Source organism: Anguilla anguilla, chromosome 10 (genome assembly GCF_013347855.1).
Source record: "Anguilla anguilla isolate fAngAng1 chromosome 10, fAngAng1.pri, whole genome shotgun sequence".
NCBI classification, from domain to species: Eukaryota; Metazoa; Chordata; class Actinopteri; order Anguilliformes; family Anguillidae; genus Anguilla; species Anguilla anguilla.
In genome coordinates, this window is record NC_049210.1 from 26277059 (window position 1) to 26290238 (window position 13180).

A 13180-nucleotide genomic window follows, 5' to 3' on the forward strand; every position below is an offset into this window, starting at 1 on the left:
ACCCATTTCAAATTTGCCTTTTTTAGCCAAAACACTGGAGCGAATAGTTGCCATTCAGCTTCAGGACCATCTTTCCACCAATCAGTTACTTGAACCTTTTCAATATGGTTTTCACACAAAACATAGCACAGAGACAGCCTTGGTGAAAATTATCAATGATCTTCTCCGTGCAGCTGACAACAACCTCTTAAACATCTTAGTGCAACTGGATCTGAGTGCTGCTTTTGACAGTCTGTCACAAAATTTTGCTTGAACGCTTGGCTAATCTTGGTATCACCCATCTTGCACTTTCCTGGCTGAACTCTTACCTCTCTGATAGGCAGCAATACATATCCATAAAGAATCACAGATCTGACTTTGCTTCTGTCACTAAGGGTGTTCCACAGGGTTCGGTGCTGGGTCTTCTCCTCTTCATTATTTATCTGCAACCACTGGGTCAGACTATGCGTCGTCATGGTGTTAGTTTTCACTGCTACGCTGATGACACAGCTTTATATAAGTTCCAAACCCTCCTCTGCACTTCCTCCCCCATCTCTCATCAACTGTTTGCAGGACATTAGAATTTGGATGACCTGTAATTTCCTCAAACGTAACAGTGACAAATCTGAAGTAATGCTTATAGGGTGTAAATCCACACTATCCAAAACTCCAAACTTTTCCATTAGTATTGACGGTTTCCCCATCCCACTCATGCGAAGAACCTTGGTGTCATTCTTGACTCCACTCTCTCATTTGAACCTCATGTAAAACACATCACCAGATCTGCCTTTTTCCATCTCCAAAACATATCAAAACTCAGGCCCAATCCATCCTACTCAACAACAGAAACTCTAATCCATGCCTTTGTAACATCTCGACTGGATTATTGTAACTCTATTCTCACTGGCATCCCAATCAGATCAATACACAAACTTCAGTTAGTTCAAAATTCTGCAGCACAAATACTGAACCACACTAAACATACGATCACATCCCTCCAATCTTGTACAAACTTCATTGGCTGCCAGTAAAATTGTGAATACAACTCAAAACCCTCCTGTTAACCTACAGTGCTCTTCATGGTTTAGCTCTGGCCTATCTCACTGATCTTCCCCTGGACCACACACCCACTCGCTTGCTTCGCTCCTCCTCTGCAAGACTTCTAACTGTACCCACATCTTGCCACTCCACCCTTGGTGATCGGGCTTTCTCCTGTGCAGCACCCAAACTCTGGAACACAATCCCTCCCCACATCCGTAATACTGAGACTCTCTCCACTTTTAAGAAACATTTAAAAACTCACCTCTTCACACTAGCTTTTGTCTGAACAGGACATAGCTATCTACTCCCCCATGCCACCTTTATTTATTATGCAGCCGTCACAGCACAGCTGTGGCCGGAGGCATTATGTTTTCGGGTTGTCTGTCCATCTGTCCGTCCTTCCATCCATCTGTCCCGATTCTCGTGAACGCGATATCTCAGGAACGCCTTGAGGCAATTTCTTCAAATTTGGCACAAACATCCACTTGCACTCAAGGATGAACTGACTAGATTTTGGTGGTCAAAGGTCAAGGTCACTGTGATCTCACAAAACACGTTTTTGGCCATAACTCAAGAATTCATACGCTAATTACGACAAAGTTTAACACAAATGTTTAATAGGATAAAATGATGAAGTGATGACATTTTATATCCAAACTGGCTACTGGTTGGCGGAGGCATACAACCGCGAGGTGGTATTTCTAGTTTTATTTATTACTGTTATTTTATTTTTTTATTTTTTTATGTTAAATACCATGTCCTGTAAATGCAGTGTCTTTGTCTTTTCTAACTGTTTTTAATATCATGTATGTATCTGTAGTGTCTTGTCATCCTTCTATCCATTTTAATACCATGTAAGGTGACCTTGAGTGTTCAGATAAATGCCTGATAAATACAATGTATTATTATTATTATTACAAAAACCATGCTGGCTATCCCTTAGGATGTTACTATTTTCAACTTGTCTCTAATTATAGATTTTACATGTGATGCAAGTTAGACTGGCAAGCCTGTAGTTTCCTGGATCAGTACAGTCCCCCCTCTTATATATTGGTATTATATTACCTTGCTTCCAGTCCTCAGGTATTTCTTCAGTTTCTAAGTACTGTCTAAAAATGCCTGCCTGTGTTTTAAAAATGATCTCAGCTAACTCTTTTAATACTCTTGGGTATATGCTGCCAGGGCCTGCTGCTTTATTTGTCTTTAGTTTAAGTAATTCATCCAGTACTTCTTTATCCTTTATTTCAATATCATGTTATTACAGGGCACATAGGTTAATGTTTTTAAGCACAGGGCTTGTATGCAGAATGGTAATTTCTTTAGAAAGCCTTGAAAAGGCTATTTGCAGTGTGCTGTAATGGCCAGACCTTGAATGCTCATAAGGTCTCCTGTTTCTCATGGTATTGAAGTCACTGAAGAACGGTGAGATGTGGATCTCTCATCATGCTGATTGAATGCTCCCTAATGCTAGGCTACGCTAAAACCTATGAGTTGACCTGTTGGATTACTGGCCACAAATGGCACTGGCAGATTCAGGATTTGAACCCGCTGTGGGCTCTTCCATGCACTAGTGCAATGCCTTAACTGGATGAGCAATGCAGCAGCACCCAAACTCTACTTCTGATTATACAGTTAAATTAAATTTGGAGTTCCTGCCAACCCTGCTATTTACTTCCTCTGGTTTTACCAATAAATAGCTGCCAGCTGCATATCAGTGTAACAGAATGGAATGAAGCTAGCACCGAACCACCCATTAAATGTGGATAGAATAGGGATGGGCAATATATTGTGACGATAATTATAAATGCAATAATGGTCGTTGCCACCGTGTGGTGTATTGCCTTTCTTTAAGCATTTTTCTCTTTAATTTTACCTGATGTGGTAGTAAACAACCACACTTCAGAAGCTGCGTAAAATGCTTTCAGAAATAACATCACCACTGTTATCTATTGAGTGACCGTAAGACAACCAATCAGCAGCAAGGCCTCGCAACTCCGTTTGATTGACAAAAACATGATCACATGGAAGCTGTACGACCTTGGCGCTGATAGGCTGTCTTATTAACATCCAGTAGATAAAAGAGGTTACTTTTTTTCTCCGGAAGCATTTCACACAGTCTCTTCGGTTTGGTTGTTTACTAAAAGCTTCAGGCATAATTAAAATGAAAAAGGACAAAAGGAAAGGTAATGCACAACATTGTGGCTGCAAATGTTATTGCATTTGATAATTATCATTGTAATATCCCTAGGGTAGATGTCAGGTACCAATTTACCAGACACATTGTTGTGTAGAAATCAAGCTGCTGAGAAAAATCACTGAAACATACATGGAAATTCACGCTTTTACAGCAATCACAAACACAGCTTCAAAATACGAGACTTCAACACCCACAAATCTTTACATTCTTTAGGCTACTCTGATTGTATGTGTCTGTGGTCTACTTTTTTCACCTATCGTAACCATATACTGTAGCATTAAAATATGCATGTCTATGGTCATAACACCTGCTAGAGCGGTGTGGACTAACAGCTGACTACTAACATTAGTCAGCTGTTGAAAAAGATGTGGCAACACGTCAGTGGGTAAAAAAAACAAAAACCTGTCAGACAGAGGAAGACTAACGATAATGTCAAAGAAGAACAAAGTGCGGGAGAACCTAACTTCAGCCTGGGCCTGATGGACTGAGTGTTCCCTCCACGCTGTTGATGCTTCCTCAAAAATTACAACCATCCACAGATTCTGATGTAATTAGGTTTATTGTAAGCGACTCAAAGTAACATACAAGAAACCAAGGCTGGCAAAGCAGCTCTGAACACAACCCTAAATACACTCTTCCTTTATACGGTTTTCTAGCTCCAACTGTTGTGGAGCTTAAACTCAAACCCCTCCTAACTGGCTTATCCCACTCTTACAACTGCTTAGATTTTCCACCAATATTTCCAAGCCCCCATCCCTTAATATAAAAAATAAATGGTTAAATGTTCTAATTCTTGCCAAACAAAACGTATTTTGTCCTAACCCATCCTACATCTGCATGGCATTATGCCCTACACATAACATATACTGGTAATACAATTTGCTACAGTAATTTAATAAGTGCGGACTACAGTAGACAGTGATGATAGATAATGACAGTGGTATGCAATGACTGATAGTAGATAATATGTAATAAGTGATAACGATAAGCAATGACTGTGAACTCCTCTCAACCTTCCTTCCACATTTCTCCTTCCACATTTTCAAATTCTCTAATAAAGATGTCTTCATGAACAACCTTGACAATCTATCACTTCAGTACAGTGGGCTCCCTCCCGTCGCATACCTGACAAAAACATGTTTTCCCAAATTGACATTCAGCTACATCTTCTTTCATGGTGACGAATGATAAGATAAACAGTACCAGGCTGTACACTGGCCTTGAGGGCAGGTGCAGCTGTGCAGCTCCAGGCCCTCAGGCAACAATCAGACCATTATATCCTGCATTCTCCAAAGGCCCGCTGCACCGAGTGTAAGGCCCACAGCAGAGGGTGTGAGGCCTACTGTACTAAGTGTAATGAATGAAAAGGCATAAAAAAAACATATATCAATAATGACTATGCATAAATGTGTACAAGATAATGATTAAATCTGCATATTCCTCAACAAAAACAAGGTAAAAAAGAGATGTAGCAGTGTTTTAATGAGAATTGGAATGTTAATGATGATGTTGCGATTTTTTCTTTAAAAAATGTTTTACAAAGCATGCTTCTGTGGTTCAGCGATTTTCATTTTCACATCCATCACACAAGCCTCTGAAAACCTTTGAAGAATCATTAACTTCTTAGCGCAAAGCCCCTAGTGGTCAGCACACCGGCATGCAGCGATTACTGAACTCAGACATTCAGTGCTACTGCAACCAAAGTATGAGTTAAAAACAGAAACGCGTTGTTTTAGCTTCATTAGTAGACAATACACGACAACTATGCCGAATACGGAGTTTCACAACGCCACCATTGTCGCTCTGGTCATTCATTTAACACACACCCCCTCCCTGCAGTTTCTTCTGCAACTACACCCCCACCCATGACATAATGGACAATATTGTCTATCTGGGCATTCATAAAAATATTCTTTCACCACTCAAAAATCATATTCCGTCATAGCAACAAGATAAACCCAACAATAGCCCTAAGATATGCAAGAACAGCTGTGAAAACGCTGCTCACTGAATAACGAAATAAACTAGGCAAAGTTTGAAAAAAAATGATACCATGTCATTCTACAGTCAATATCTGGGACTAAATATTGAATAAATATACAACCTTACCATTGGTTTTACACATAGAGATGTCCCTTTTGAGTGGTCATATTGTCTTGGACAATCCGTTTGTGAAATGTACGTGCATTTATGATGCCTGGGTACCTTCCAAAATAGCTGTGCGTAATACCACACGTGTTGTTTACGGTGTTGTCGCCCTTTCTAGTACAGTCTGGCTTGATTGACAGTTATTTTATTCAGTAGGTGAGAGTATAAGCTTTCTAACGATGTGTAACATGTCTAAATTTGCTTTTGGAATAGCTTTTTATAGGTCAGCGTAACCAAAGATTTTCTTATTATCGCATTTACTCTGTGGGAACAGTAAAAGATGCTGCACCAAACAAAATGTTGTCAACGATTTTTCATAATTTCTTGGAAAATACTATTATTATTGAGGACTTCTGGGCATAGCTAAGCCATATGTTTGCTAATAGACCTATCTGACATCGTTTTCTGTAGCAGACAGAAACGGGTAGAACTGTATCATTGATTTACTGTGTCTCTCTGTCTTTGTCTACCGAACACAGATAAAATTTAATCACCGCTATGTAAGTATTACAGTTCAAAATATTTCAGTTATATACGTTATTTTTTAAATTGATTGTTTTTAAATAGGTTAGTGGTATTATATAATGTGGATATTTCTCACTGTAATGTAAGCGTTAGTTAGTAGTGTAATAGTTTTTGTGATTCATGCAACAGTGATGACGAGTGGTGGACGGTTGAAAATTGTTCTCATATCGTCCCATCCCCATACAAGAAAACATACAAGAGTACAGAGTATAGAAATACATACAAGAGTTAATTATTACATATTTTGGTACTGTACAGCATTGTGTGACAATATTCTTTGCATTTTTAAATCTGATATCAATGTTTCATCTTAAACCTTCATAAAGGGCTCATTTATGTGCTTTATAATGGACAAAAAGCATTATATTCTTTTTTGGAGAGATTTTGGTTATGTTTCTGGACCCCTAGGTATTTTAGACTACTGTACTGACAGAAAGCTTGTAATTACCACTTGAAAATGATGCAACAGCGAGTTTCTTGAGTAAAAACAGTTGATTTGTAGTGAAATATGTGAATTTGTTGTGATTTACAGCAATGCATAATTTAGACATTTTGGGTAGATTTGGAGACGCTGGGTACACTGCTCAGTTTTTGCTTCATAGATCTTTAGTACTTCTACATATCCACCCTTAAATTTTATGAACTTGTGGTCAAGAAGTTTTTGATCCAGGACATGTATACTTTAACCTGCTGTATATGTGCAATCTCCCAATATTTCATTACGAACTAAAAAAGTTCAATGCAATGCAAATTTTTTGCTTAGACAATTGCCCGTAGACCCTTCACCTGATGAGTACGTTTACTTATAATTGCGGTACTTACTGTTGCACTTTATTTTACTGCACTAGACGTATGTTATTGCCATGGCTGTTGCAGTTTTTTGTTGCTGTGTGAATATATGATATGATTGGACTAAGAATTATGAGTAGACTCATGTTTATGGGTAATTGCTGGTAAGGTATTTCATTTTTTTAAGATTGTGTTGTCTTGAGCCTTGAAATGCGTGGTCAAAGTGACATTGACCGTGGTATGATTGTTAGTACCAGAAGGAGGCGTTCCAAGTATCTCAGAAACAGCTTCCCTCCTGGAATTTTCAGGCACTACAGTCTACAGTTAATGACATCTTGTTAATGAGAGATTTCAGAGCAGAATAGGCAGACTCATTCAAGCTAACAGAAAGGCCACAGCTGTTTACAACAGTGGTGTGCAAAAGGGCATATGTGAATGCACAATGCATCGTACCTTGAAGCAGGTGGGCTACAGCAGCAGAATACCACACCGGGTTCCATTACTGTCAGCTAAGAACAAGATAAGGCCACAGTGGACATGTTATATCCAAAACTGGACAACTGAAGATTGGAAAAATATTGCTTGGTTTGGCAAATTTCGAATTCTGCTGCAACATGCCGGTGGTAGGGTCACAATTTGACATAAATAGTATGAATCCATGGATCCGTCCTGCCTTGTGTCAGCATTGCAAGCTTGTGGTGGTTCTGGTGTAATGGTGTTGGGAATGCTTTCTTGGCACACATTAGCGTCATTAGAATGCCACAGCACACCATAGCATTGTTGCTGACCATGTACGTCCCTTTAGAGCCACAGTCTACCCATTTCAGATGGATACTTCCAGTAAAATAATGCATCGTCGCAAAGCATGTCATCACAATCTGATTCAACAAACATGGCAGTAACTTCAGTTACTCCAGTGGGCACAGATCTCAATCCAATAGAGCACCTGTGGGATTGAATGGGAAGTTTGCAGCATGAATGTAGCTAATAAAAGGAATTGTATGATGCTTTCGAGTCAGCTGAATCCTGAAGGGCCTTGTCGAATCTATGCTGCAAGGAACTGAAGCTGTTCCGGTTGCAAAAGGGGGTCCTAACTGGTGGTAGATAGGTGTAACATAATCTCAAATTTTTAATTCTTGAGGACAGCACATGAGATAATGGCAGAAGAGCATACACTTTTCCCAAAAGATACCAAATAATTGTCTACCAGATTAATAAACACTGAGCCAAATAAGAAAATATGAATAGTGAATGTATTGACAGCACAGTGACTAATAAAACATTGTTGGACTCACTGAATATGAATGTGATTGTGTGTTTTTCACTGCAGGCCAGGAACAGAAGGAGAGGGAGCTGGAGCTGCACTCACCCACACACATTCACTTTAGCCAGAACCTCACTTTCATGGCCAAGTTCCTGGAACTACAGGTGAGTAAATTTCAATAGTTATAGGTGTGAAATACAGATCACATGCAATAATTCAGCAGTGCAATTCAGCAGTCCTGTTGTAGTACTAGAACAGAGAACTCTTTCCTGCAGCACTGTTATCCAAAGTACACAGTTTCCAGATAAATTAGTTACAGTTCAAGGCTGGGATTTTTCCCCACTTTCCAAATGTACATTTTTTCACATGCTTGTTGAGTGACATCATGTCAGTGGATGAATGGGGATGAGATTTTGGCCATGAAGTTCACTGCCTGAAACAAAAAGCGTCCACACGTGGATAGTTTGTGCAGTTCATTCAGATCAGCAGTGTGGCTGGTAGGTTTGGCATTTGCATTTGGAGTCTGTTGTCTGTCAACATGAGGGCCAACAAGAATTGTAAATGCCAGTAAAACAGGCCATAAAAAAATCAGTTTTTTTTTCAGTTTATGTTGTAACATTGGGTGTGTCAAACGATTTGATGCATTTTTAAAAAGCAAGAATGGACTGGTGAGCTCAGCAATAGTAAATAACCTGGTATGCCATGGAAGACCATTGTAGTGGATGAACAAAGAATGCTTTCAATGGTGAAGAAAAACCCCTTTTCAGCTGTCAAACAGATCAGGCTTTGTGACATGGCGCGTTATCCTGCTGGAAGTAGCCATTATAAGATGGTTACACTGTGGTCATAAAGGGATGGATGGTAAATTTTTAGCGTTTTTATCCAAATTGAATATCCATCTCATTCACCCATTCTAATTGATTGATGCCTCTCATTCACCCATTCACACGCACTCACACACCAATGGTGAAAGGCTGCCATGCAAGATACCAATTAGCTCGTTGGGAGCAATTAGGGGTTAGGTGTCTTGCTCAGGGACACTTTGACACACCCAGGGCGGGGGATAGAACCGGCAACCCTCCGACTGCCAGATAACCGCTCTTACCTCCTGAGCTCTGTCGCCCCTGGATGGACATGGTCAGCAACAATACTCAGATAAGCTCTGGCGTTTAAATGATGCTCAGTTGGTACTAAGGGGCCCAAAGTTTGCCAAGATAATATCCCCCACGCCATTGCACCGCCACCACCAGCCTGAACCGTTGATACAAGGCAGGATGGATCCATGCTTTCATGTTGTTTACCCCAAATTCTGACCCTACCATCTGAATGTCGCAGCAGAAATCGAGACTCATCAGACCAGGCAACGTTTTTCCAATCTTCTATTGTCCAATTTTGGTGAGCCCATGCAAGTTGTAGCCTCATGTTCCTGTTCTTAGCTGACAGGAGTTGCACCCGGTATGGTCTTCTGCTGTAGCCCATCTGCTTCAAGGTTCAACGTGTTGTGCGTTCAGAGATGCTCTTCTGCATACAGTGGTCACTGGTTTCAGATGATGCGTTTGCCTCCGCGGCGGCAGTTCTGCTGGCCAAAAGGAAATGGATGCCGGGTTCTGACATTGGGGTGCAGCAGAGTGTAATATTTCCTCATAAGGACATCTTCCACTATTCTGCATTGTACTTGATGTCACACCGCGTTGCATTTCCGGGTGATTCACAATCTTAAAATAAGCTTAGCTCTGTGATTTTAAGATAACATTAGTACTTGGGAAAAATAAAGCCCTAATCCCAGCTGATATTGGGCTGGTATCAGCATAGAAGCCATTCAAATATTTTTATGGATCTGGTAACTCTCTTTTTTTTTTTTTTTTTTAATATTACAACAGTTTGCAACATAAAACTCGTAAGACCCTAAGATTTTGCACAATTTCATAAATGCTACTTAAAGTGACAATCTCGAAGATTTCAGTTTCGTTCTCGATGACGGTGCCAATGGCGAGAAGCAGTAATTGCAGGCGTGTTTTTGGACCTCACTTCCCATAGATCCAACCAGATCCAACCAGTGTAGCCTGTGTGACGTCAGTCAGTTGGCACGCCAACTATAACACTTACTATTTACTGAATAAAAAACGGTTGTTAAAAGTAACGTTATGTACATACTCATTCGTTGTCTAACATTAGGCTAACTCAAGATGTCTTTACACTGCCGAGCCGGGTTAAAATGCCGTAGCAAACCTAGAATTAGTGATGATCAATTTCTGCAAACGTTCTTTATCCACCTTTTGCCCGGTATGAACATCTTTACACTGCAGAGAAGAATTTTCGCGATTCGCTGTGTGCAATTATGTATCTCGTGCACAATAAGCAGTCTTTTTCGTGAATGGTTGTTGCGTGGTATTTTTGAAACAACTGCCTTGCAAAATGTTACCCCTGGTGTTTCTGGTTTTGCTAGCTAAACTGTTAGAGAATAAAGCTGAGCTGGGTGTTAAATTAGCAATCAGAACAAGAAGAATAAAACAAAAACAAAGGAGATTTCATAAAAAAAGGGTATAAAGGCCAAAGGAACATATGAGGAAGCATAATAAAATAATAATGCTAATCCATACTGCCGTATTCTTTTATTTAGTTTTCTCCTGCATGACGTCTTCAGAAATCAGACCCGGCTCTGCTCCACATACCCCGGCTTTATTCCGATCATTATAATATATTGATGAACTCGATGGCAATGTAAATAACGGTAACGTTAAGGCCAGTTCAGATCAATGATTCGCAACGAGGCGAAACGGTTTTAGAATGTTGCAGAGAAAATTGCAGCGGTGTGAACTGGCTAGTAGCAGAGCCGTTGCCTGCCCTGAGGATTTAAAAGACTGTCCTTGTCAAATCGCCAAGTGCAGTAATAAAGCGTTTACAATCAGACGTCTCGGAATTTTGCAAGTTGCACCCAGTCTCGTTGCGAATCATTGATCTGAACTGGCCTTAAGTTAGCTACACTGCAACGTTGCAACAAGGTAGCATTGCATTCGAGAGAAGGTTTGCGAGGTCGGTAGCGTTAGCTACTAATTGTTAGCCGACATTAGATTGTGTTAATTACATTAGCTAGCTAGCTAACGCAACGTTACCTGATATGAGAGATGGATACTGTGCGCAACATTGTCTAAACTAATGTTGTTTTTCTTGACATGGTCCGGTAGCTAGCGTTAGCTGTGCAAATAGCTATGTAATTTAGTAAAGTTACATTGTCATTAAATGTAATACGAAATCTACATCAACAAATAATATGACCTCTCATGTTACACAAAAACTTTTTAGGGTTCCATAACTCCCCCAACCCCCCCCCCCCCCCCACCTTCTCTGTTTTTGTAACGCATGCAGACACCGGAAAAAACAGTACGCTGCTCACACACAAGTGAGTGAAGAGCGGGCCTGTTGCGTTAGTTCCGCCTACCCTCTCTGGCGGACCAACCACTGATGGGTGATGAAAAACGCGTCACTAACTGTGCGCCGCTTGTGATTTTTTCCCGGGAATGTCGCCACAGACACCAAGTTTTTTTATCATGAATTATGATAATAATAATAGTATAAATTAATATAAAAATATGCTCAATCACCATTGTTTTACCCAATGCAGCGATAGATAGTGACTTAAAAGACATTTATTTTAATGAAAATCTTCGAGATTATTACTTTAAATAGCAACATACCTTAACTTATCAGAAAATAACAGCTGTTTTCTTTAATAGCCTACGATTTAATACGAACCGTTTTTCGATTTATGTTTTAAAATGAATATCGAACACCCATTAATTTCTTGCTTTTTAATTTCTGTTCCTGAAACGGAAAACGATTGACCAAAAAGTACACAGATCCTTTCTCCCCAATGATAGTTATTAGTTGCCAAGGGAAGCAGCTAATTTTTTAACATCATATTAAAGGAAACAACTATTTTCTTGTGTTCTGGAAAGTCAGCGATTTATATATTATTATTTGATTATACTGTAGCGTATGCTATTATGGATTAAAAATAAACTGTCAAACTCATCATTTGTAAAACTAAAATGCTTCATACCACACTGCAGACATGATCTTGGTGAAGCCTACAGAATGACCATGACCAACAGATGGCCTAATGTAACACTCTTCATCAATTTCTTTGATGACAGACTGTCCGATTTACGCCTGTAATTACTCATTTGCGAAACAGAAGGAACCTGCCGGGTGAACGAAGATTTCACTTGCTTTCTTACAAATCTTTGAGCAAATAGAACATAAAAAATGTACTTATAATTAGTGTGCTTATAATAAATGTGTGTGATAAATGCTGTTTTTTTTCCATTAATCATTTGGTACAGGACTGAATTGTGCATATACAATTCTCAAATGACGACTAGCAGCAGTGAATAAAAAGTTATTTACCGTGTTGCATTTATGATGTGTTACATTTATAAAAAATCTACCCTAAATCCTAAGTGAAATGGATGACTTTAGACTGCTCAAAATTATCTGACTATTATTAAGTTTCACAGTCTGACCACAAAGTTAGTTGAATAACCATTTATAGACGTAAATGTCACTCACATACACACAAAAATGTTATGGGTAACAAGCATGTCCCTATTTTCAGCTTATCTTTAAAATGTATTTTCCTCTCTTTTCCCATTAAAATAAGAGCGGCGATAACACTGTTCTACTTTGCTCGTCAGTGCCACAGTTGAAGTGTTAACTGCCACATATGGTTTTGAGTGCCACCTGGTGGTGGTTTTGCGAACAAAAGTAGTTCCTGTAGAAATACAAAGAAAATGTATGCAACTTTGCTGCTACCGGGAAGATCTCTCGCGGCAGAAGCGTCATCTGAAACCAGTGACCACTGTACCTCGGTTGTAACGAGTGGTTATTTGAGTTACTGTTGCCTTTCTATCAGTTCGAACCAGTCTGGCCATTCTCCTCTGACCTCTGCCATCAACAAGGCATTTTTCGCCCAGAGAACTGGCGCTCACTGGATATTTTCTCTTTTTCAGACCATTCTCTGTAAACCTAGAGATGGTTGTGGGTGAAAATCCCAGTAGATCAGCAGTTTCTGAAATATTCAAACCAGCCCGTCTGGCACCAACAACCATGCCACGTTCAAAGTCACTTAAATCACCTTTCTTCCCCATTCTGATGCTTGGTTTGAACTTCAGCAGATTGTCTTGACCATGTCTACATGCCTAAATGCATTGAGTTGCTGAGTTTCTGCCACGTGATAA

At 39.7% G+C, this 13180-nt stretch overlaps 1 protein-coding gene across 3 annotated transcripts in view; it reads left to right on the forward strand.

The window, feature by feature from the left end:
• Window positions 1–13180, forward strand: part of pomt1 (protein-O-mannosyltransferase 1) — a 241570-nt gene that overhangs the window by 202181 nt on the left and 26209 nt on the right. For all 3 annotated transcript variants that reach the window (XM_035436345.1, XM_035436348.1, XM_035436346.1), the window contains one exon: window positions 8010–8107. In XM_035436345.1, coding sequence (XP_035292236.1) covers window positions 8010–8107 — 98 coding nt within the window. The remainder of the gene's footprint in view (window positions 1–8009; window positions 8108–13180) is intronic.